The sequence below is a fragment of the Actinia tenebrosa genome, unplaced genomic scaffold (genome assembly GCF_029948245.1).
Source record: "Actinia tenebrosa isolate PJP-AT-01 unplaced genomic scaffold, QUT_ActTen_1.0 PGA_scaffold5__44_contigs__length_20552954, whole genome shotgun sequence".
Lineage (NCBI taxonomy): Eukaryota > Metazoa > Cnidaria > Anthozoa > Actiniaria > Actiniidae > Actinia > Actinia tenebrosa.
The window spans coordinates 2,444,803-2,470,883 of NW_028292582.1; the positions used below are offsets into that span (position 1 = coordinate 2,444,803).

The 26,081-nt window shown below is 42.8% G+C and overlaps 1 protein-coding gene across 1 annotated transcript; it reads right to left on the reverse strand.

The window, feature by feature from the left end:
* Nucleotides 1-129: 129 nt before the first annotated feature.
* LOC116299122 (uncharacterized) lies at nt 130-2,758 on the reverse strand. The gene is made up of 3 exons (XM_031707759.2): nt 2,692-2,758; nt 1,693-2,292; nt 130-1,512 (listed from the first exon to the last, which is right to left on the reverse strand). Exons 1-3 carry the CDS (start codon nt 2,756-2,758, stop codon nt 212-214), a joined length of 1,968 nt encoding a protein of 655 aa, XP_031563619.2. The 3' UTR covers nt 130-211.
* Nucleotides 2,759-26,081: the final 23,323 nt, after the last annotated feature.

A 26,081-nucleotide genomic window follows, 5' to 3' on the forward strand; every position in this document is an offset into this window, starting at 1 on the left:
CTATAATTGATTGATTTGGATTTTTAGCTGGGATCCATTTCTCATTCTGAACATAATGCATGAGTTGTTCATAATATATGAATAAAAAGTACATGTAGCTATCTCTGAGAACAAATTAATGCTATTAAAAAGTATGCAATTAGGAGTCTTTGAATTAGAGGCACAAATCCAGTCAAGACATAAATGCTCACTCTTGCATTATTCATGGAACTTAAACTTTGCCAAAAGACTGCCCTTTGCAAAAGGCCAACAGAAATACTTCTTTGAACTCTTCTTTAGTCTTCATGTGTGACACTGGCAAAGTGATTTCTCTTGAACAAGCTCCTACAACTGGAAAGCAAATTCTATGGTTGGGATTGTTCACTGTGCAGTCATGATTGAAGTGGACTGAAACTTTCAATGGTTTTTCACCAAGTGGGATATGTTTTTGGCCTGTTAACCATCCCAATATGCCTGGAGGTGAAAGATCAGGTGACTGGAATTGTTCAGGTAGCTCATTAGCACTACAGACTTGAGCTTCACTTTCAGTGCCATCATTCCAAGAAATTGCCTCGTTGTACCCAGAAATGTTACTCTCATCTTCCAACATAAATAGAAAGTCTTGAAAAAAATCCATCAACGATTCTTCTACCTTTCTCCTTGAGCTCCCTTCTTCTGTATAACTGGGGTGCAGAATTGAAAACACAAAGTTTGCATCAACTTTGTTAGGTTGTGAGCTCTTTACAAATAGATTCCTACAACTTTCTGGGTGGCTTTGAATGATATCTGCCAAGCCAAAGGACTGTAAGCCATCCATGAACTCTCTGAGGTACACCAAGCACTTTGATATAATGCTAATAGTAATAGATTTAATGATTTCATCACTGTGCTCTTCATTGATCATCCCTGTGTATCCATTTTCTATTATGGTGTCAGCTTGAGATGTCAAATCATCTTGTATAGACTTCAGGAAAACCCTGTCACTTTCTGTTAAGTGCTTTGCTGCGTTGATTCCATTTGGCCTGAGATTAAGTTCTACCATTAGATTGTACACACTTTCTTCAAGGAAACAAGGTGGTGGCCCACCTTGGGCTGCGACAATCTGTCCACATGTCATGAAGCTTGAATTCTGGACATTGAGTGTGGAGTCTACAGGGCTGCCACCAGGAAACATGTAAGAGCCAATAGAAGGTAGATATAGTGTAAATAATTCAAGAGCCATTGCTCCTGAATCTATTCCTTCTTCACCACAAAAGCTTACCATCACACGTTTGTTTATACCTGAAGGGTCCTTTTTCACTGCTCTTTTCCAAATATCAATAACTCTTGATAAATGACAGCCTCGCCGTATAACAATAAACAACTGCCCAGACTTTACAATTTTCTCTGTAAGAGCTTTTACTACAGAGCATTCGTCATCCAACTTTGTCACATCAGGAGTCTCATCTTTTTCATCAGAAGTAACATTAGTGATAGGGTCAAGAGAAGCATCTTGATCATAAATGGCTTGCAGATGACTCGCTAACTGTGCATCTAAATTTGTCAGATGAATTGTTGATGAAGGCAGAGTTAAATCAATGTGTGTTGTTACAGATGCTGGTGGTGGCTCTTGTGATAAAGAGGTCTCTGAATTTGATTCTGTTTCATCGTGTTTTCTTGTTTATTTAGTTTCCTAAGAATTAGATGATATTGACTGAGGGGTAGAATGCTTACCAAGTGGGTCATCATTTAATAGCCAATCATCATCATATGAGTTGTCATCAGTTTTTAGACGTTTTGGGGGTGTTTCATTTTCAACTTTCTCATCTTTTTCATCTTCGTCTTGCTCTGGATCATTTTCTGATATTTTTAAGTCACTGTCAGAGCAGAGAAACAGAGTAATTCTTTTAAAATCTTTGCCAAATTCTTCCTTATAACGCTTCAAGGAAAATGACTCTTTCTTGCTACCAGGTAAGAAGAGTGCTCTGCTGGTATCTTCATAAAGTAAATAATAAGTTTCCTCATCATCATACAAGTTTTTATGAAAGTTTTTCCATTTTTCTTTTGCAGCTCTGAGAAGTGTTAAATAATTGGCATTTCTTGAAATTCTTAGTGGGAGCTTCTTCCCTCTTTTTGCTTTCAATTCTTGCTCTTTTTCACTCCACTCCATGAGTGAAATATTTATGAAGACTTCTTCATCTTCTTGTTTGCCTGTGGCTTTTGAAGATGAAGAAACTTTAGCTTTCCATTCTGTCCCTTTTGCTTTTTTGTACTGGACAAAAGATTTGATAGGTTTGGCTATGTTACTTGCTCCTAAAATTTGAGAAGACAGACCTGAAAAGAATTACTACAAATTAGTATAAAGTGGGTACAGTTGTCATCATTTCAAAAACTGGTTTGACGTATGAACTCAAAACATTATAAAACTTCCTAAATAAAGTTAATGTAAAAAGTTTATAAAGGTTCTGCATGCATGTAGAGATTTTTAAACCTTACAAGTACCCGGTCCCTAGCAACTGTGGCTGGTTAATAGGTAAATCCCGCCTTAACATGTACAAAGGGCACTAAGTAGGACGGAATTGTTAAACTATCGATTCTATTACGCATATTTTGTACCCGGCTTCAACATAACAGAGCACACGTGCTGGTCCACGTGCTGACTGTCACTGTAAACAAAACTCGTATTCAGTGCGATTCTATCATTCAAACAAAAAGATTGCTATATAAATTTACCTTTTCCACACTTTGAACAGTATTTGTGGTCGTCTTTAACTGCTTCTCCGCAATGAGAACAAAACATAGTAGATAACTTCAATATAAAAATACAACTGCACAAAACACTCGAATTCCATCGACATCGGTGTCCTGTCACCGCCTGAGACAACATCAAAACCGCTGACAAATTGCTCGCGGTATAAAAATCAACAGGGAACCCAATACGTCGTTGCCTTTACTGTATTCTGCCATGGCTTTCTTTGTTCTGCCGTGGCTTTCTTTATTCTGCCGTGAGTTTAGTTTATTTTGCCGTGGCTTTCTTTATTCTGCCGTGAGTTAAGTTTATTCTGCCGTGAATTTATTGCCTTTTGCCGTGAGTTTAGTTCGTTTTGCCGTGAGGTTAGTTCGTTTTGCCGTGAGTTTAGTTTGTTTTGCCATGAGTTTTTGTTTTGCCGTGAGACTTGTGGGCCACCGTAGTAATCCAATGAAGTATATCTCTTATGACCCTCAAAAGTAATAAATAACAAATAAATAACAAATTATAATAATATAAGATGGAGCAAAACTAGCTACAGAACACTGAAAAACAGTAACATGCTTTGCATGGGCTAGAGACTATTTTTTTCTGAAATGTTTTAACATTTTAGGCCATGATCAACTCCTATTGAGAATAATTATTCCTTTATTTTCTAGTAAAGCTTGAGTTTGGTGAAATTATATGTACCTTATACTCTTATTGCTCGAGCTGTGTTTTTAAAGGAGTTCACAAACCCCTTCCCTCACTTCCTTCCAGAATTCGTATTGAAAAAAATCCAATCTGGCTTTTTCTTTGGAAGGCAATAAACAAATAACAATAATAATAGTAAACAAACCAAACTATTGTTGATCTAAATGACAAGTTTGCAAGGATTTACTAATATTGACATTCATAGCTAACACATTTGGTTTTCAACAGAACACCTGGTTTGAGATAAATGAAGAAAAAAAAAAGGATCACTGTCCATTCCACACTGGAAGATCATTGATTATGTCGACTGATAGAGTAATCCAATGAAGTATATCTCTTATGACCCTCAAAAGTAATAAATAATAAATAAATAACAAATAATAATAATATAAGATGGAGCAAAACTAGCTACAGAAGACTGAAAAACAGTGCACAGTAATTTGCTTGGGCTAGAGAATTTTTTTCTGAAATGTTTTAACATTTTAGGCCATGATCAACTCCTATTGAGAATAATTGTTCCTTTATTTCCTAGTAAAGCTTGCTTGAATTTGATGAAATTCAAACTGATAAATGTTTTCAAAACTTTTTTTTAATTGCACAAAATAAACTCATTTGGTTTGGTTCAGAATGTTCCCATATTTAACACACAGTATTCCAAAGCTTAAAAAACAAAAGTAAGGTTCAAATAAAATTATTATAGCATGGGGGACGGGGAAGGAGCGTCTGTATGTTACGTTTCTTAATCGTGCACCATAAATAAATTTGCATATAAAATATCTTATTATAACAGATCTTCTCAACAACGTTATTTCACGAGTTTCTTAAAGCTTTGAATTATCAAGCTTGTTGCAGTACAAATCCAAGCTCTTAAATTTGTTCTGATCACTTCTCAGCGTTAATCAGTAGGAATTAGGGAACTTGCAAATGCTTAGACTAAGCTTTAGTAGTATAAGGATTGGGGGTACCAACTCAATCTCTACCCCTGTATTCACTGTCTAAAGTAGCACCTTGCGGTGATCGTTCGGGTCCCAAGGGGGTGTTTTCCTCTAACGTAAGATTTAAGAGTAGGTCTCTGTAAGACTCAAGCAAAGTGGGAAATGAAATTTTTTGACCACCCTTGAAATTTGGTGTGTGAGTAGGCCTTTATATGGGATTCACAAAAACAACAACAATTTGGTCACCAAATGTATTGTTGCCATGGAAACGGCAAGTGTTTTATGAGACCTTAATTTTCAATTTTTGGAATAAATTTAACCCACTCGAAGGTAAAATTCAATGCTGTGTTTCTCATACATGTTAAACTTAATTTCCTTAAAACTTTCGTCAATTATAAAGTATCTTTTTTAGTTTAGAAAAATAACAATTATTGTTAGTTTGTTATTTTGTACATGAAATATTCGTGCCTTCAAGTAACCGATGTATCAACTGTTTTAGCAACAAGATAAAATGGTCAAAATGTTTTTTGGTCGTTCTCCAAAAGTATTGCATTTCTAATATAGAGGCTTGGTGGGAAGTTTTCTGAAACATTGAAGTTACCAAATCGTGCAAAATCTCTGCGGGTACAATCATCTTTAGTCCTTGGATAGTCAAATTATAAGGCCTAAAATTCAAAATGTCCTAAATTCAACCATATCAAAGCTTCGAAAATTAGCACCAAAAAGATGCCAATAAGCTAAACAAGCATTAGAGGTTGAAGGGTAATACCTAAATAACAAAATTCTAGCAAAAAAAATAATGTTCTAGTCTGCAAACACGGTCAAAAAATTTTTTTATTCAAAGTAAACAATGGGTTATTTGCAATTTTTGTCATTTTCAACCTACCTTTATCGTTTCATTGTGACTTTCGTGGCGCTCATTTTTCCAAATTTTCACAAGGAAATGTTTCTTGGAGACTCAATAAGCATTTAGAGAACTAACCTTGGTCGTAAAGAGCTAAAATCCAAGCAATAATTAAGTGGTTCTATAAAGGATTACAACAGAATACACAAGTCATCGAATTCTCGTTCGAAGCAATACAGCATTTATAGTTTCTTCGAGCTTCAAAATTCCTGTATTTCGTGACAGAATTACCTGTAAGCTGTTATTTAACATGAATGCTGAACTTTTGAAGGCTACGAAGTAAAAAAATATGCTTATTTTGAGAATATTTGAAAGAAAGAATTCTTGATCTAAAGTTGTTGTTCTCATTTTCAACCGCTGACCGGAAGTTTGGAAAAATGAACGAGACAGATTTTGTGGTGACCAGACATCTTCAAACATTCGGCCTTAGCAAATGTACTCACTTAGTCAATGAATCCGATTTATTACTCTGCCGCGCAGGTAAGTATAATTACAGGTATTTCATGTTCAGCCATTTGTAAATGACTATAATTTGTGTTATGCCATTTATCGACCTTATTCTTTTCTGCAATAATTAAAGGGGGACCAGCACGAAAATCATCCAAATTTTAATTCTGCTGAAACCTTTACTGGAATAACCCTTACAGGTCTAATAATCACTGGTTAAAGTTTTTTTCTGATATTTGGGTGGGAAGTATTATATTTTACCAATTTTTATAGGAGTCTGTGACGTCATACACTCAACACTAAACATTGCTCCATACATTTCTTTGTATTTTGTAATCAAAATTTCCGCTAGTTTTATACTCAGTCTAACCACAAGTTCGAAAGTTAAGTTTTCAGCGGACCTTTGTGTTCAATAGAAAAAGAGTAAAACATGAAATTATTTACAAAGAAATGTATGGAGCGATGTTTGGTGTTGAGTGTATGACGTCACAGACACCTATGAAAATTCATAAAAATATAATACTTCCCATTGGAATATAAAAATAATAATTTAACCAGTGATTATTAAACCCTTAAAGATTATTCGATTGACGTTTTTGTCAAATTAAATTTCGGAGGATTTTCATGTTAGTCCCCCTTTAAGCTTAATAATTTAGTTTCGAATTTCTATTTTGACAAGTTTATGTGAAAATAGAGTTGTAGGAACAAAGTTTTTAGTAGCGGAAGAGGGGGTATATCTTGTGATAAAGTATTTAAAAAAAAAAAAACAAGTTATTTGAAGCATGCATGCCGACTACCTTGACGATCTTTCATAAGTAGATAACAGCTCATCTAGGGATCTAGGGGGAAGGGAAACAAAATCCCCATGCACCCCTCCCCTAGATCTGCCGTTGCAAGTTAACCCCGCAACAGGATTTTTTGACATATCACTGAAAGATTCTAATAAATTTGTATATGCAACCTCCAACGTGATAAGCTTGGCATTTACTGGAGAGGATGTCTCTCGAATTGTCAGGTCCAATCACAGAAAATCATCAGTTTCCAAACTTCCGGTCAGCGAATTATACACATATAAGATTAGCAGCAGGTAGGGGGACTCGCGATCGATGCCAAAGATATACGGGTTTAACTCGCGGATTTACGAAGACGGGTACAGCAGATTTACGGGTATTTTACCAAGACCTAAAGTTATTTTGGTATCGCAAACGGAGGTTAAAATATTCCTTAGATATACGATGCACGAATGTAAGAAGTTCGTTAACGACTTTTGCATAATTTGTCTAAGACCTAAAGTTATCGTACCTAAGCCAGAACCCTTTTGGTGTTGTGGTAAAAAAATGCAAATAGAAGATGACACGTCAGCACAGTGTTACGAGTGTGGTAAGAATATTCGTAATGCCGTACCAAATGCTACCAAAGAGCAATATTACGCCAATGGAGGTCGTAAGAAAACGCCATATAAGAGATTAAAATACTTCCGAGACTGGATGAGTCATATCCAAGGTTTACATCCGGTATATTTAAGCGACGAAGTAAAGAAGAAAATCATAGACCATTTAGAAGAGCCAACCCCGCAAAGTCTACGGAAAACGCTGAAAAAATTAAAACTAGGGAAATATTACAAAGCTATTCCCTATCTTTTGTCTGAAATTACCGGTAGGCGTATTCCTCATGTCCCAGATATGCAAAGGGCCGAGTGGTTATTCTGTCGGCTGGATAAGGATATTCCCTATTACCCCGACGTAATTTACGAAATATTTTACAAAATAGGCCCCAACCACCCCCTATTAGAATGGATTCCGAGAAGATGAAATGTGCAGTCGAAATCCCCCTACGTTCTTTTCAAAGCAGATGTCTACTGAGCGAGTTTTCTTTGTAGATCTTCCTTTGCCTTCTGGTAGATCTGTTTGCGAGATTCCTCGGACAGATCTTTCACTATGGTTTTTTTATTACCTGACTTTAACTCCCGGTATTTCTTTTCCTCCGCGAGGATCAAAGAAAACTCCACGTCGTCAATTTTACGGTCCCGCAGAGCCTGAGACACCAAGTCGGCTATGGTGTTAGCCTTTGCTTTTGCCAGGGCTATGTGAGTGTCGTGCTTGGATATCTTACCGGACAGTTGCTTTATAATGCCTGTCATGACAGCGGAAACAATGCCGCAGACAGCTCCAACGCTGGCTAAAGGAACGCCAACGACTATTCCAGGCCCGGTAAGCGAAGTAGCAACGCCAGTGCCTGTAAGAGCCACGGACATGGAGCCGGAAGTTATCGCGATTTTATGTAGTATGCTTCGGGCTCTGGCGTACTTTTTCCTGACCTCTTCGTAGTGTTTCGCTTGCCCTTCCAAGTAAGCCAGTATTAAGTTCGCTTTATTCAGACGAAAGTTCTCGGCGTTTAATTCTGTAGGACCTATGGTGGGAACATCTGGGTACAACTGAGGTGCTGAAGGTATAACATCCATTATATATACTAATGTACGACGCTTTTGGGGATGATATTGAGGAGCAGCCACATCACGACAACCGGGATTATGCCAACTGGAGAGCCTTTAGGAAGATGTTTCCGCATGCAGACCCTAGTAAGTTCGAAAGAAGACCCGATGGGATTTACTATGACGGCGAAAGAATGTACAGCAATACGGACTTGGAGCCGCATGAGGAGAGGAAAAAGGCACAGCATTTGCCAATAACGAAGGAGGCACCCGTGCATAAAGCGCCCAATTTTCCTAGAAACTTATTGTTAACCACGGAAGATTACCCATTTTACGATGCTGAAGGTGGTGTAAACGACTTTGAAACGATGGTAACGTTCCTGAAGATTTCAGTGGGTAGGCAATCATTTGATGTAGTAGTAAGGAATATCTATGGGGATACGATGTTAAAGCATACGTCGGGTAAAGAGGCCAGGGAATGGTTAGCAGGACCCAATATGCGATATTGGCCGCAGCAGTTAAACTTTGCTGTCTGGGCCGCCACTAAAGGTTGTGGCGTTGCCGCGGATATGTTTCACGTTCCGATCATGCGGTTTCACGTTGCCTTTACGGTAAGGAGGTTGTTGAAGGAGCTTAACGTACCTTTACCGGGAGATAAGGCATTTAATCCAATGAATAATCGATATGACGCCGCAGCCCTAGAAAGGCTAATTAATGAGTTCAAACCACAGCAAAGAGACTTTCGTTATAAGGAGGGTAAGACGCATGGGCTGGGTATAGTTTACGTTTGGGGTGCCAATGGTGAGAAGCCGGCTGACTACGGACATCAGGAATACCCAAGTAATGAGTTAGAGTTCGGTGATATGGGTGGTGATAAGAGTAATAATTCATTAATTACCAGAATCCAATCGAACTACCTCGGCACTTGGGATCCATTCGTGTTGATGAAAGGAAAAGGTTTAAGGAACCTAGCCAGGATTAACCGCAGCATTGAAGCATTTGTGTACTGCATCTTAGGAGCGCAGGTAAATACCCGCAGCCCCATCGTTGGATCCCAAGGTGCTTCGCGGGAAACGCAAGAAGAATTCCTAACTTTATTTGAGTCAGCAATAATAGAGAACGACATATCCAAGTCGGTGCAGAGATATCAATTAGCGGTGCAGCAGTCTAAAGTGCGACTGGATTACGCTTTGTCGCCTGGTTGTTGGTTAATGCCAAGTAATTTGGTCATTAACACCAATTCCGTCACGGGTTATAACAACAAGCTGCAGCGAGCTACTAAGGATATGAAGTTTGGGGTGAATGACGTGAACTCTGACATGACCAAGGGCATTACTCACTTCGTAGAGAAACCAAAAAAAGAGGTAGAAAAACCATCAAAGAAGGCGCATGTAGAAAAGCCACCAAAGAAACCAGTAAAGAAGGTTATGCCGCCTGAGGAATATGACCACAACTTACTAAAGGCCGGCTTAGCCACCGCAAGCATTGGTCTGAGCTATTATATATGGCGATGAACAACCCCTACGTAGCTGGAGTAGATTGTGTTTATACGACTTACACAGGCGAGAAAAAATACACCCAGAGCTCTTGGGTTGATGTCACGGGGATGGCTGTAGACTTGAACTACTCGGGAAAGAAGTTAATCCTTTGTAGTATTTGCATTGGCACGAGCAGCCATGCCAACGTCGGCTTTAGGTTCCTGGATGACAACGGCGTACTGCAGCCTATGAGAAATAAGACAAACAACAGGGAGCCTGTACATTTCTCCGTAGAGCCGCCAACGAATAGTGCCGAAAATCATTCCATTTGGACTTTCCACATGGTTACCGATTGCCACGGAAAGGTAAAGCTGCAGATAAGAGTAGATGATACGGGAAATGTCGCGGTAAATAGCATGGAGGATCAAAGAGATTACGTTTATAATCACAAGAGCATCAGCACTCTTACGGTGCTTAGTCTCTAGAAGCAAACTATGTTTGCTGAAGTATATGAATCCACATGCGAAGGAAGATTGGTTCCTTTATTACTTTGGGGAGGAGGACTACGTGAATGATAAATGGTTTGATACCGGGCTGTGGGTAAAGGTTGGAGGCCTGGGATTAATCATGTGTACTATTAGTATTTCAACGGGGTGGTCATGTAATGTTGGGTTTAGGATCGTTGATGAGAGTAATCAACCATTACAGCCTTACAGAAAAAAAGATAACGATAGGAACTCAACCCACTTCACATTTGAAGCTAACAGAGTTTCCGCAGAAGACTTAACGCCAGTAACTTTTCACATGATAGCTAATTGTCAATATGCGAAGTTACAGATTCGCCCTAGTGATAAGATGCCGTCAGGGGGTGCTAACGCCGGCGAGCTGGGTCGCGTTCAAATAAATGCCGCCCCGTCAAAAGATCCTCCAACGAATGCTATTTGGAATCATAAGCCCATTAGCACCATGAGCGTGCTGCCGCTAGTTCCGCATTATCAAGGCGGTGCGAATACTATCTTTACTTATCCCCAGTCGAGGACGCCGCGGGCGGCTGACGACGATAAGCCACCAGTAATACACGAGGATAAGATTAACCCTTCATCTTCTTCAGGAGTACCACTCCAATAGCTACTACGAGGATCCAAATGTTATTCCCCACGAACTTCAACAGTTCTCCGCCGGCCCTAAGCGCCAAGGAAACAACCGAACCCAGCAGCCCAGGAAGACCGGCTGCCATCTTTTTTCCCAAGTCCGTCAGCCCACTGCCTAATTTCTTTACGCCCGCGCCCGTAGCCTTAAGCGTGGATAGGATGACTCCTACTACGCTTGAAATAGCGACCGCAAATGCCAGCGGAAGACCATACTTCAAAAGGGCTCTTTTTACCTTTTCCTTGGTGGTAAGCCCTAATTCTTTCTCCAACTTCTCCTTTTCCACCCGTAATTCCGCAAGGCGTACCTCTAGATTTTCTATTTCCTTTTGAGCTGCCTCCTTTTCTTCCTCAGGGCGTTCTTGATCTTCGATTACCCCCCGCTGTCGTTCTATTTCATACTCTAAGTCTTTGATGGCTTGATCTTTCTGTTGAATTTGATCTGTTTTTGCATTGATTTCAGACATTAACATTCGCCTTTCTACCAAGGAGTCAGACATTTCAGCCCGCAGGTTTTCGCTTTTTACGTCCAACGCCTGCAGGGTGAGATCAAGATCCTTTCGTAATTTATTCCTTTCACGTCGAATCTCATTCCTTTGGTCTACCAGCTCCCTTATTTCTTGATTTTTAAATTCGACTTCCCTCCTATGCGCGTCGGCAAGCCGCTGGTTTTGCTTCATGTATTCCTCCTCCCTTTCTTCCAACGTTTCCCGCAGCGCTTCCACTGAGGCGCCAGAGCTTTGGGCTTCTCCTAAGTCCTCCCGTGCTTTGTCTAATTCGCGCAGGGCCTGATCCACCTGATTTCCTATTTCTTTTATTCTTTCATCTTGATGGGCGGACGTCTTTTCAGCATCGGCAAGTAGCTGACCTTGCTTTGCATATTCTACATCTTTTTCTCTTAACTCCCTTTGCAGATCCGCGGCACGTTTTTCCGCGTTGGTCCTTTCGGTTAAGTTGTGCAGCCTTTCTAACAGGCTTCTAGTAGCACGCTGAAAGCCTTTTAATCTCGCCACGTCACCCCTAACGTTGCCCTCCTCATCAAAGAGGTTTTGCGGTTTCGTCCAGCGGTCTTTGTCGGGAAATCTTAAGTCTTGAACGCTTATGAGGACTTTGTTTCCCTTTTCCGTGAGCTTTACGTCGTCAGCATCGAAGTTGTCGTAGCGCAGCTCTAGCTCTTGCGTTGCCCACTCTACGGTTTCCCGCGCGGCTGCTTCCGGCTCGCCCATGTTTTGAAGCTCTATGTGCTCACGCGGAAACGTGTACTCGCGTGCTTTGGGATGTCTTAGGACCTTTGCAATCCTATCCCTTAGGGAATCGTCGACTTGTTGGGTGGGAAGCAGCGGTTCTTCGTCACCGTCGTTAATGTCAGCCTGACCTTCCTCAGTGGTGGGATCGAAGTCGGGGTCTGTTCCTTCTACTTCCATTATATATGATAAGCTCAAAGTTAAATCCCAACGTATTACCTAAGCAGGTTGGCGGGCTGAAAGCAGAACGCACCTTTCACCGGGTCACATTCACACCTTCTAGCGCAAAGCCTGGAGAAACGCTGTATGTGGGCGTGCCCCGCCTAACGGATAACCTAGTTTTGGTTCCTGGCACCCTGGCGTTAAGGTTTGACCTAGCGGTGCAGTCAAGCCCCACAGATGAAAGGATTATCGTTAACAACGTGGGTCGCAACATCGTTTCTAAGATGAGAATCAAGTTTGCTGGGGAATTCTTGCTGGACTTAAATAGGTACGATCTGTATACCACCTATAAGGATCTATGGTTGACAGCCTTTGACCGCGCGCAAAGGATAGAACAAGGAATTGGTAGTGTTATCCTGCGTAAGGTCCGCACACCTACGAAAACGCAACCTACTGACGGCAGCGGAGAAACCGCAGTGGCAGACGCAAAGCGAATAAAGACCGCCTATGGTAGCAAGTATGTCATACCATTAGACTTTGAAGTGATTACGAATCACGGTGTGTATTACCCAAGACAGTTATCCGAGCTACAGTTTGAAGTAACTTTAGCAGATGCTAATAACATCATTGGTGGGCTAAGCACTGCACTTACCACGACAACCCCATACTCTATCACTAATCTAGAATTACAGTACGAAACGGTGTACAGCGAAGAGCTGGCCCGTAGCGCTGGCATGGAATACAGCTCCGGAAAAGCATTCCTTTACGACCACGTAGTGATGTATAAGACGTTCAGCTTCCTGGATAAGACGGATGAGGTTATCAACCAAAGCATTAACCTCCCCCGAAGAAGTCTCACGGGGTTGATGCTGGTGTTTGCCAAACCCTATGAGGCTGGTAAGCGCGACTCCGAGGCCTTTCACAACCCCAACATTACTAACGTCGGCGTGAATATCAACGGCGTTCCAAACAAGGTCTACTCCCAGGGGATAAAGCCCGCAGACGTGTACAGAGAGGCCATGCGCAAGTTTGGCAACCAAATTAGCCCCGAGGAATTCTTTAAGGATAAGTATGCGCTGTGGATTGACATGCGCACCATTAACGACGAAGACCTACATAGGTCAAGGCCTCCGTCTAGTAAATACGCAGGATGGTATAACATTGGAGATCAAACGCACCAAGAATGCCTCCGCGGGCGACGGTGATAAAATAAACTGCTACGTCTTCGTTGTGTCTGACGCACAACTGAGCGTAGAAACGAATCAACTTAAAAGTGTTGCATATTAAAAAATGCGATATATATACCATGCTTCGTGTATTCGAAAACGACGGTACGAAACTGCAATGCATACTGCAAGGCGAAACTTTATACTTCAAAGCAAAGGAGGTGGCGGCTGCGTTGGGTTATGAACGCCCAAAAGATGCAATCAAGGTGCACGTTCGCGATAAATACAAGGTAAGGCTTAGCGAACTTAGAATGGAGGTGAATCACCTCCCTTCCAATTCACACCCACATTCCCTGTATGTGAACGAATCCGGGTTGTATCAGTTGATATTCTCCTCGAAGATGGCAAAGGCAGAAGAATTCCAAGATTGGGTCCTCGAAGAAGTCCTACCCGCGTTGAGAAAGACAGGTAAATATGCGATGGACAAACGCTTCGATAGCCCAAATAAGAAAGTCTTTAAGATAGAAAATGAAACCGACCTACACGCGAAGGTAGTCGACTACATACGTAGGTTTTACCCCGATTTCATCATAGCGCCGGGTCTTGGCGAGCTTCAAGATTCAGACAGCAAGCGAATAACCTGCTGGCGAAAAGGCTACCAAGCCGGTCAACCCGACCTTTTGATCCTAAATGCGCATAAGAAATACCGCGGGTTGTGTATTGAGTTGAAAACCCCCAAGGGCAACGGTGTCTTGTCCGCGAAGCAATCTAAGAAAATCTCACAGCTTGACGTAAATGGTTACCTAACGATGGTTAGCAACGATTACGACATTATCTGCCGTGCCCTGATGGATTACGCGGATGGCATTCGTATTCCCTGTAAGGGCTGTGTAAAGCGGTTTAAGTCCTACGCCACTTTGAAAACGCACCTAAAGATATTCCATAGGTATAATGAAGCTCAGCTTGACTCACTGGCGTGATCTTGTCCACGGTAAAGCATACGAAATAAAAAATTACGTCGTCTTCGAAGACATCGACCGTTTACGGTTAGTCCTCAAAGACTTAGAAGGCGAGGAATATTCCCTTTGGGCGCCGGATTGCGTGCGGTACGTAATTCAGGGCGAGGAATTCACCCACTTACGCAGCTATGGTAAGGTAAATGGCCGATGGAAGTTTGACATTGAAAGAAGAGTCACTCCATCTCCTCTTTGTAGTTAAGCGCGTCTGCTAAAGTCCACTGCGCTTTAGGATCCGCGGAGCACCAATGCCCCACAAAGGATCCTTCGGAGAATACCCTGTCGCAATGAAGGCAGGTGTATTTTTTACGCGGCTTACGAGGGGTAATGCAGTCGGCAGGTAGTTCGCAAGTAATACAGTCCATATATTGAAAGGGTAATTAGAATGCCTCCCAGAAAGGCGGCTGCGTAGGCTAGCATATACCTTTAAAAGGGGTCTTTATTTTTATTTATTATTATTAGATTATGCAAGCGCCCTTAAAAGGGGTCTTTATTTTTATTTATTATTATTAAATATCCTTAATTCATTATTATCGAATATTCTTAATAATAATAAATAAAAATAAGAATGGGATTTGAGACTCTTTGCGCAAACCCTACTTTACTATCTTAGGTCCTTTCTAACTTCTACGGGCTTTCCTTGCCGCCTCATTGCCGGCATGCCAGGCCTCAAAGCGATCTAAGTGCTCCTTAAAGCCGCCTTGACCGTCGTAGAGGCACTGCCAAATATGTTGGTCACTTCTTTGACAGCCGCAGCGCTCACAAGTTGCCTCCCAATATTCCCTATCTTCCCACCTTACGCCTTCGACGCAGTCAAACTTCGCAAAGCGCTGGTCAATTTCCTTCTTGCGGCGCGTTAACTTCCTTTGGGTTTCCTTTGGGCAACATCGTGCAGCAACGTCGCCGTGCTCCTCGCAAGCCACGCTCAGCAGGTCGTAATTACCGCGGCACCGATGTCGGTGCCATTCATCGTTCTTGTCCTCCTCGCAGCGCTCACATACGTTCTTTAGGCAAACGCGGTTATCCACGTGGTAATCCAACATCTGCGCGCTGCTAAAGAGGCGATTACACTCCTTACAACGCCTTTCGCGTGCCTCCTTAGCGCATACCTTCTTTTCCAGGTGGTATTTTAACATTTGCTTGCTGCTGAACTCCTTGTTACACCGCTCACACTCCATATATAATAAGGATTTAATAGCCCTTATATGGGATACCGCATGAAGTCCTTAACAGCCAGAAACTATTTCAAAGAGTGTCTCAGAATGTTGACAATAAGGTTAAATCTTTGTTAAGGATGCCTGGAAAGCCCGTAATGGTTAGTAGGCGGCTTAAAATAGTAAAGTAGGGTTTGCGCAAAGAGTCTCAAATCCCATTCTTATTTTTATTTATTATTATTAAGAATAATTAAGGATATTTAATAATAATAAATAAAAATAAGGACCCCCTTTAAAGGGCGCTTGCAGGATTCAAAATAGTAAAGCTAAGACACTCTTTGGAATAGTTTCCAGGCATCCTTAACAAAGATTTAACCTTATTGTCAACATTCTGAGACACTCTTTGAAATAGTTTCCAGGTATCCTTAACAAAGATTTAACCTTATTGTTAACATTCTACGGGGGATATCGCATGAAGTCCTTAACGGACTCCTTAGCCCAACCGGCCATCGTCAAAAGCGCACCAAACCGTTCTGCACGCTTCAGACCGCACATTTCATCGTACAATTCCTGCACGCGCTCTTTCAGCCGATCGATCTCCTCCCTTTGCATTTCTATGGTGTCTCTTTTATCTTTTGCGTCGGCGGCAATCCTTCTTACTGCGTCCACTGGGTCCATCGTATATATAATGGATCCGAACCATATTCCTTGTAACGCTCTGATAGTAGGACCCACCGGCTGCGGAAAGACCCAGTTCGTAGTGGAGCAGCTATTAGGACCCTTTAGATACCGTTTCGACTACATCGTGCTGCTTTGCCCCACCTACGTGAATAACCGCACTTGGACGGGCATAGGAGTGAAAGATGACGACTTCTTCGTAGATATCTTAGACCCTAACGAGTTATCCAGCCATCTTAAGTTTTGGCATAAGCAATTCCCTAAAGATACGCAGACGCTCCTCATATTGGATGACATTGCCTGCGGGGACGACGTAAAAAGGCGCACTTCCGAGCTTGTTAAACTCGCCTTCAGCGGTAGGCATGACAATATCAGCGTTTGGTTGCTTTCCCAGCAGCTTACCAGTGTCTCTAAACCCTTCAGGGAAAACATAGGCTCTCTCGTAGTATTTTATACGCCCAGTAAGTCTGACCTGGAAACCATCTTAAGCGACTACGGCGGTGAGATATCCAAGGAACAGTTACACGAATACATGCGGCATTTAAAAACGCACCAACATTCCAAAATGATCTTCTCTTTGAGGTTTCCCTACACGGTTGGAATCTATGATTCCTAATGTATATGGACATTGAGCAGCTCTTAGATGAAGTCCCCACGCAGCTAGATGAAAGCAACCTCAAGGAACAACTTAACATCCTTGTGTCATCTGGGAAGTGCAAAGAAATGATAGGCAAGGAACTTACCCATGAGCAGGTTAATAAGTTGTCAGAAGATGAAGTCCAAAAGTTCCATAAGAGGTACGAGGCTGCCCTTGCAAGTAAGACCACGGACGCCGTAGCAGACTCCGCTATCCGACTTGCGACTAAATTGCTTGGACTTGCGCTGCCTATAGACGACGTGGAGCATCTACGGAAGGACATCAGCGAGGACTATGTTATCGCCCAAGAACTTAAGATAACCTGTGGGTGGTTGTCTTTAAAGTGTGGTAAGTTAATGGCAGTTGCCTCTGTGGCTTTGCACGTGGCTCAGCATGTCGACTTGAAGGAGGTACTAGGTTCCTTCGGAACATCTTGGAAGGACTTCAAGAAGGACAGAGAAGTCGAAAAGGTCTTCCAGGCAGCACTTACTGAGGTACCTGATCAAGTCGCCACAAGTACTTAGTCAAGTTATCCTTAAGTACTTAGTCAAGTCGCCTCAAGTACTTACTTAAGTCGTTGTCAAGTACTTAGTCAAGTCATTGTCAAGTACTTAGTCAAGTCATTGTCAAGTCATCCTTAAGTCATTCTCAAGTACTTATCAAGTCCTTCAAGTCCTTAGATATAAATGAGTGAACCAGAGTCGAAGGCAGAGCAGCCCGAGCAAAAGATTACCAAGGCTAAATCTCCAGGCAGAGTTGCCGCGGGGAAGAAGCTCGCGGAGATGAACAAGAAGAACAAAGCCAAAAAAGAAGAAAAGGTGGAGGAAAAAGAAGAGGGATCCTTTTGGAATCCCGGGTACGTCATTGGCGCGTTAGGAGTTGCTATAGCAGCAGGCAGCCTTTACTTACAATGGCGGGCTACGAAGCCAAAAGTAGAACCACCAACATATCACGCGCCCGTGCACGCACCTGTGGAGGTTAGAAAAAGCAAAATCCCTGAAATGGAGTAAATTTATCACCACGTGCCGTGGCGACCTAGATTTTCCTTCTCGCTTTGTAATATAATGTCGACCGCGTTGTTGAAAACTGTTGAAGAAGCAGCTATCATTACTTCCATTGTTGCGGGTATTGGTTGGGTAGGTAAGAAAGTGCTCAAAGAAGACTTTACTGAAGACCCAAGCAAGAGCTTCGCTAACTTTGCTAAGATGACCGCTGCCGTTGGCGGGGCTATCATGCTAAAGGACTATCTACAGAAGGAAAAGTACATTCCTTCTAAGATATAAATGGCTGCTATGATAGGAGGTTCACTAATTGCTGCTTTAGCATTCACTGGCGCCAGTTACGCAGGTAAGTACATAGAAAAGGCGGTAACTGGTGGAAGTGGGCTCGAAGCTGAAAGAACGAGACACGACTTGGCGCTGGAGAAATATCAGCGAGACGTGGCAGCTTGGAATGAAAAAAGACAAGCTTACAGGGATTGGTTGGACAAGAATTACCAAGACAAAATGCAGGCAGACAAGAACTTTGAAAATACAGACTATGCCTTTAAGCTCTATGCGCAAGCACACCCCGCGGCATCGATGGGATTGAGAAAGCCTCAGTTCAAGAATTACTACCAGCCTTCTAAGAAACAAAAAGACAATGAATTGGTCTTCGTAGGGGTTGCAGGGCTGGCGGGAGGCGTGGCCTTGGCGTATCTGCTCTGAGCTGCGCTCAGATCACTAGAGGGGAACTGTGTTTCCTGAAATATATGATCGTCTTTTTGGAAAGCGATAAAAATAACTTTACCACTTACTTGAATCCCCCCATTAAAGCCCATAAGGTTCGGCTCATAAGTTGCTCTTTGTACAATTCTTGGTATAACCTGATTAGGGGCATAGTCACTGAGCATACAGGAGGATCTAACTATCAAGCCGTATTGCTGCCCGATGGACATTATACACCAATCACACTGGCCAAGGAATTAGCAAAACACGGTTATACTCTCACCACAGGATTGCCGCACGAAATGACCCTCAAACATAATATGTCAAATTATTCAATGACTTTTGGAAAGTCTGACCCATTGGGATCTTTATTATGTGCCTCAGGCAAGACGATTACCAACACAGCCATACCTGTGAAATGGAAAGTCGCATCCTCTTACGAAGTCTATTGCGATTTAGTCCATAGTTACAACAATGGAGAAAAGTCTTCTCTTATGTCCAAATTCCTACCTAAGGGTAATCCATTTGACCTGGTAGAATACACTCCCATTTCTTTAAGCTATGATTTGTCTAATTTGGTAGAAAGCATAAACATCACCATTAAGGTGGACGGAAAGACGGTGGATTTTAACGGACGCAAGATCAATCTTGTCCTATCCTTCGCTTGAATCAAGCGAAGCGCGATTCTATTCATATAATGGGCCGCGTAGAGGACAAACTCAAAAGGATTTACTATGGACCCGAGGGCTATTGGAAAGGAGCGTCGGCCATCAAGAAACTCGCGACCGCGGCCAGGGTATCAGAAGAAACGGCTAAGAACTGGTTAAGAAAACAAACCCTCTGGCAGGTCTATCTTCCCGTGCCTAAGTACATTCCCAGGCCCAGCTTTACCGTAAATACCCCTAATGAAGTTCATCAGGCGGATTTGCTTTTCTTACCACATGACAAGGTGAGAAAGAAGACCTATAGATACGCTTTGACCGTAGTTGATATCGCAAGCAGATACAAGGACGCCGAACCCATAACCAGCAAGGATTCTGGGGAAGTCGCAGAAGCCCTGAGTAGGATTTATAAGCGCGTCTTGAAATGGCCTAAGCTGCTGCAAGTGGATGCGGGGACGGAGTTCATGGGCGTGGTTACCAAGACCCTGAAAGACCACGACACTAAGATTAGGAGAGCCGAGGCAGAGTACCACAGGGGTCAGAGCATCGTTGAAAGATTCAATAAGACCCTGGCCGAGCGTCTCTTTGGGTACCAGTATTGGAAAGAGCTGGAAGATCCCTCCAAACGCAACAGGGAATGGACACAGCGGCTCCCCCAGGTCGTCGCGGCTTTAAATAACGAGGCGGCCAGGGCTACGGGAATGAAACCCAAGGATGCCATAAAAACGAAACACGTGGAACACAAGTCCTATGTCAGAAGTTCGAGGGCGGTCGGACTGAAGGAAAAAAAGCTCCCCCGCGACATAGTGGTCAGATACCTCTATCAGCCGGGGGAACTCGAAGGTGGCAGTAAGAGAGCCACGGATCCTAACTGGTCCCTGGAAACGTATGAAATTTCGAAGTCCGTCACCAAGGAAGGGCAACCCGTGTTGTATTACCTAGATGGCCCAAGTCGTGGATTTGTCAAGGAAGAGCTGCTCATAGTCCCCAAAGACTCAGAGTAGCGCAGCACCACGCGCCCGATTGCACTCTAGGCATGTCAGTCTTACGTTGCCTCTGCAATGCCCGCGCTTATTATTTATACGATCCACGGAGAACTGCTGATCGTCATTTGGGTCAAACCTCCATAGTAGAGGTATGTTGCATTTGGCACACCGTGCCCCTTTCTTATAGACGTCGTCCACGCATAGGTCGAACTTTATCCCCGCATAGCGGGGATCTTTGCTCTTTTCTTCGTCGTGCCGCTTGTAGCGAAGGAGTTTCTTGGCGATATTCTCTTTGGCTACGTCTTCTGGGGTGCGGTCGTAACGCATTTGTGGCCCCCAGGCTCTTTTTAACTGTTTTGCGTACTCCACACGACTTACGGCAGTGTAGATAAGGTTGCTCCAACACAGCCGCTGGTCTATGACCCATAAGGTTTCTTTTATGGTAAGCCCTTGCGCGCTGTGAACTGTCATACAATATCCCAAACGCCAATCTGGATGGGAGGTTATTTTTTCGACCTTTCCCATAGGCACCCAGGCTTTATCATGAGTTACCGCGTTTCGCAGTTGCACGTCGGTACCCGGCACCCACACATCACGCTTCTGCATGCGGGTATCGTGGGGCTTGTAGCAGACGGGCACGGGACATGTAGGGAATCGCTCGCGGTGTATATTCAGCAGGTCTTTCTGTATGCGTGATTGTGCTGCGCGCTTGCTGCTCAACACCAAATCCTTTGGATGCCACGCGTGAAGGAATTCCTCGTATTTCTTTGCTCGTACACGTTTGCGAAGTATCTTGTTTTGTTCCGCGTCACTGAGGCCCCGAAGTTCTGCCTTTAGGTTTCTTACTTGATCCTTACTGCGGTAGTCGATGTTAATTTCTTCTGCATAGTCGACCATTTCTTTCAACCATTCGTGGGGCATCTCTCCGCAAATAGGCGGTGGCTGGCAGGGGTCGCCGGCGAATATCACTTGACATTTCCCGCGTAGGAACTCTACGAACTCCTGCAGGATTTCTAAAGGAACGGTGCAAATCTCATCCCAAAGTATCACCGGGGGTATGTCGTGGATGGCTTCTGGTACCCACTTTTGACCATTCCAGCGGAAGAAGCTGTGGTACGTCTGCGCATCGTAACCCATCTCCGTTAATTCTCGCTCCAGACGATGCGTTGGTGTTAACACCTTTATCTTTGGAAACAGTTTCAAGACACGCGTAGTTTTACCACTGCCACCGGTTCCGTAGAGGTAAGAGAAGCGTTTGTAAGATATTGGATTGGCAACTGAAGGTAAAGGCTCCACAGTGGGCGTTATTGAACCATGTGAGTGTTCCCCGTGGTATTCTACGCGTTCTCTCCAGGCCTTTATTTCTTCGTCTTTGACGCGCCATTGACCGCTCTCTGCAAGTTCGTCCTCTGTATAGAATTCCTGCATCTTTTCTAACACTTCTGGCTTTACATACAAAGAATCCGTGGCCACGCGTGGGATATCCTCTTTGTCAAACCGCAACAGCATTGACAATAGATTAATGTGCGCATATGCTAACATGCTGGCCCGAAGATGGTAATATTGCGGGCGATGATCTTGGTAATAACACAGCGCATTCCATTGCCGTTCCCCTTGGCCTTCTATGAAATAATTCCACTTCTCTACGGACACCATGGTTCCTTGCTCATGCGCGCGTTTTATTAAGAAGCTTAACTCACCGTCGTCTGTTATCAAACGCCGTTGCATGTGTTTTTCGCCTTCTTTTGCGCCCTGTGTGAATTTACCTATGACAACCCGCGCTGTGGGGTTGTGCTCTGGGAGCCATTGTGTGAAGGCGCTATGGCAAAGTATGGCTTCATGCGCTGTGTATGTGAGGAGTTTACGCTCTTCGAGAAACTTCAGCAGGGGCACGGGGATCCATTCTTTCTCCTGTAGATGTTTCCCGTACCACGCGTAAATTATTGGATGTAAGTCTTCTGCCAACTCCCATGTGGTTAGTCTGACGAATCCTGTTGCTGGTGCGTCGTATTTACAGTCTAACGCGACACGAAAGAATTGTGAGTCGGGATGCCCGTATCTATCGTAATACTCCTTACAATCCCCAAGGCCTTTAAAACTGGCAGGGTAGCAATGTTTCATATCCAGGGATACGTATTGATCTTCGTCGTACTCCATGTTCCACAGACCTCCATGGCCGTGTTCTACACAGGCTTTGGCTATGTCTCCGAATTCTTTTGGGGTGGGTTTCCAGCCGTTTCTTTTCTTTGCGGCCAGGAAGTCCAAACTGCGGGAGCTAAGGACCTCATCTGAAAAGTCCTCACCAAGGGTTTCGCAGGCGCTTTGGATGCGCTGGTGTTCGCTCTCGGGCCGGTAAAGAGTGCCGTCTTGCGTCATGAATTGATTTCCTTCCGAATCCATTAGCCATATGGAATTCTCGTGGATCAAATCTATGAGTGGTGACCCCTTGTAGACCTTTGTCTCCTTCTTTCTTGGAAACCTAAGTTCTCTCCATGCGTGCGCGTTGTGTTGATAGATAACAATAGGCGCTCCCCGGCCTCCATACTTTTTCGTCCCTTCGTAAATGAAACCGTCGGTGATGTCCTTCACGTGTATGCGGCGTTCTAAGGCAGTTTCTAACTTTTTGATGTTTTCGATGGAGCCTCCAGTTTTACGTGTAGAATGCTCCCATTTCCTGATGGCTTCTCTTCTTTTTGGCGTAAGCTTACCGCCCCTAGAGGAATCCTCGAAAAACTCCCTAACCAGCCTCCCGACACAGTTACCAGGATGTCGCATTGGTCGCAACTTCTTAACGTTCGGCTTCTTAATCTCGTATGCACCGTAAATGACCACGGTAACCGGGTAAGCGACCTCGTAGAAGAGCATGTCTATTCCCTCAAGTGCTCCCGGTCGTGTGTGCTTATTCAAAACAAACAGGTTCTGCTTACCAGACGCTCTGATAGGATTACGACCCTTTTCTATTATCCACTCACCGTCTAAGTACTTTACGAATGTCAACTCCAAACGGTAGTCACCGGCCGGCATTCTGTTGATTATCTTTTCAGCCATTTTGTGATTCATAGTTTTGTCTGTCTTTCCCTCCATAAATGTAGCGAAGACAAAGTCAGCGTCTGAGTTATCTATCACCTGATTTCCGAGCCTGCGCACAGTTTTGTTTTGAATGTCGTTGATGGTGGCCATGTATATCTAAGGAATATTTTAACCTCCGTTTGCGATACCAAAATAACTTTAGGTCTTGGTAAAATACCCGTAAATCTGCTGTACCCGTCTTCGTAAATCCGCGGGTTAAACCCGTATATCTTTGGCATCGATCGCGAGTCCCCCTACCTGCTGCTAGATTGAATGTTGTAATATGCGAGTTAAAATGGGCCATATTTGGCTGAACATGAAATACCTGTAATTATACTTACCTGCGCGGCAGAGTAATAAATCGGATTCATTGACTAAGTGAGTACATTTGCTAAGGCCGAATGTTTGAAGATGTCTGGTCACCACAAAATCTGTCTCGTTCATTTTTCCAAACTTCCGGTCAGCGGTTGAAAATGAGAACAACAACTTTAGATCAAGAATTCTTTCTTTCAAATATTCTCAAAATAAGCATATTTTTTTACTTCGTAGCCTTCAAAAGTTCAGCATTCATGTTAAATAACAGCTTACAGGTAATTCTGTCACGAAATACAGGAATTTTGAAGCTCGAAGAAACTATAAATGCTGTATTGCTTCGAACGAGAATTCGATGACTTGTGTATCCGTTGTAATCCTTTATAGAACCACTTAATTATTGCTTGGATTTTAGCTCTTTACGACCAAGGTTAGTTCTCTAAATGCTTATTGAGTCTCCAAGAAACATTTCCTTGTGAAAATTTGGAAAGTTGAGCGCCACAAAAGTCACAATGAAACGATAAAGGTAGGTTGAAAATGACAAAAATTGCAAATAACCCATTGTTTACTTTGAATAAAAAATTTTTTTGACCGTGTTTGCAGACTAGAACATTATTTTTTTTGCTAGCATTTTGTTATTTAGGTATTACCCTTCAACCTCTAATGCTTGTTTAGCTTATTGGCATCTTTTTGGTGCTAATTTTCGAAGCTTTGATATGGTTGAATTTAGGACATTTTGAATTTTAGGCCTTATAATTTGACTATCCAAGGACTAAAGATGATTGTACCCGCAGAGATTTTGCACGATTTGGTAACTTCAATGTTTCAGAAAACCTCCCACCAAGCCTCTATATTAGAAATGCAATACTTTTGGAGAACGACCAAAAAACATTTTGACCATTTTATCTTGTTGCTAAAACAGTTGATACATCGGTTACTTGAATGCACGAATATTTCATGTACAAAATAACAAACTAACAATAATTGTTATTTTTCTAAACTAGAAAAGATACTTTATAATTGACGAAAGTTTTAAGGAAATTAAGTTTAACATGTATGAGAAACACAGCATTGAATTTTACCTTCGAGTGGGTTAAATTTATTCCAAAAATTGAAAATTAAGGTCTCATAAAACACTTGCCGTTTCCATGGCAACAATACATTTGGTGACCAAATTGTTATTGTTTTTGTGAATCCCATATAAAGGCCTACACACACACCAAATTTCAAGGGTGGTCAAAAAATTTCATTTCCCACTTTGCTTGAGTCTTACAGAGACCTGCTCTTAAGTCTTATATATGAAGTGTGAACGATGTGAGAGGGAATTCAAAAGGAAGGCTGACCTAACCAAGCACTTGTCAATGCAAAAGAAAGAATGCAAAAAGTCTTACAAATGTTTGTGTGGAAAGGAGTTTGAGACCCGTGTGAGACTGTATTGGCATTGTCAAAGTTGCACATACGACTACGATGACCTCATATAAGGTATAAAATATTTCCTATTATATATGGAGTCACGATACAATTTCAACACTGTTTCCATTCCCGGCGAAGGAGAAATCGACCTTAGGCAGTTTTGGGTAAAGTCCAGAATGAAAAGGCGACGAGCCTTAGCAAAGGGAGTTGAAGAATTAGGTGCCCTGAAGGCAAGCATCGTGGTAGAATTAGACCTGATAAAGAACGACGATGTCGAAACTACGGTCTGGCTACGCTCCAAGTCATTAGTAGTACTAGAGTCTACTAACCTAACGCCGATTTTGTCGACTGTGCTGGAGGGCATGCTGGAGACGCTTGCCAACTATACCAAAGAAGGATCCGGATGGACGGTAACTGAAATAGTGGAGATGAAGATAAGCATGGCGCGTTACGTGCCCATCCGAGGAGGTTCTTACGTACCCATACCAGCTTGGATAGAGCGAAAGAAAGCCATCGTAAGTGTCAAGAACGATGACGATAAGTGTTTCCAGTGGGCAATTAGGTCTGCCTTATACCCAGTTGAGAAAAACACAGCGCGCACGAGTAATTACCCAACAGACAACCTAGATTGGACTGACGTTTCCTTTCCAATGCAGTTAAGTTGTATACCAGACTTTGAGGAGCGCAACGACCTAGCAATAAACGTTTATGGGGACCGGGAAGAGACCATTGTTCCACTAATGCTATCAAAACACCCCGGAGAGCGCATTCACCTATTTTACCACGGCGGTCACTATTCCTGGGTTAAGAACCTAAGTCGATTATTTTACAGACATACCAAGCATAAGTGCAAGAAGTTCTTCTGCGAATCCTGCCTGCTTCCCTTTCCCGACTTAAAAGCCTTAAAGAAGCACGACGAAATCTGCCGTGGCGTAGAGGAAGTTGCACAGCGTATTCAAATGCCAGCAGATAAAGACTTATTCTACGAGGATTTCAAGCGACAAAGCAAAGTTCCCTACGTCATTTACGCAGATTTCGAGGCAATAATTACAGACGAATACCAAGAATCAGGCAATACGCAGCGTAAAGGCCTTCACGAGATTTGCTCTTACGGTTACATTGTAGTGCGCAGC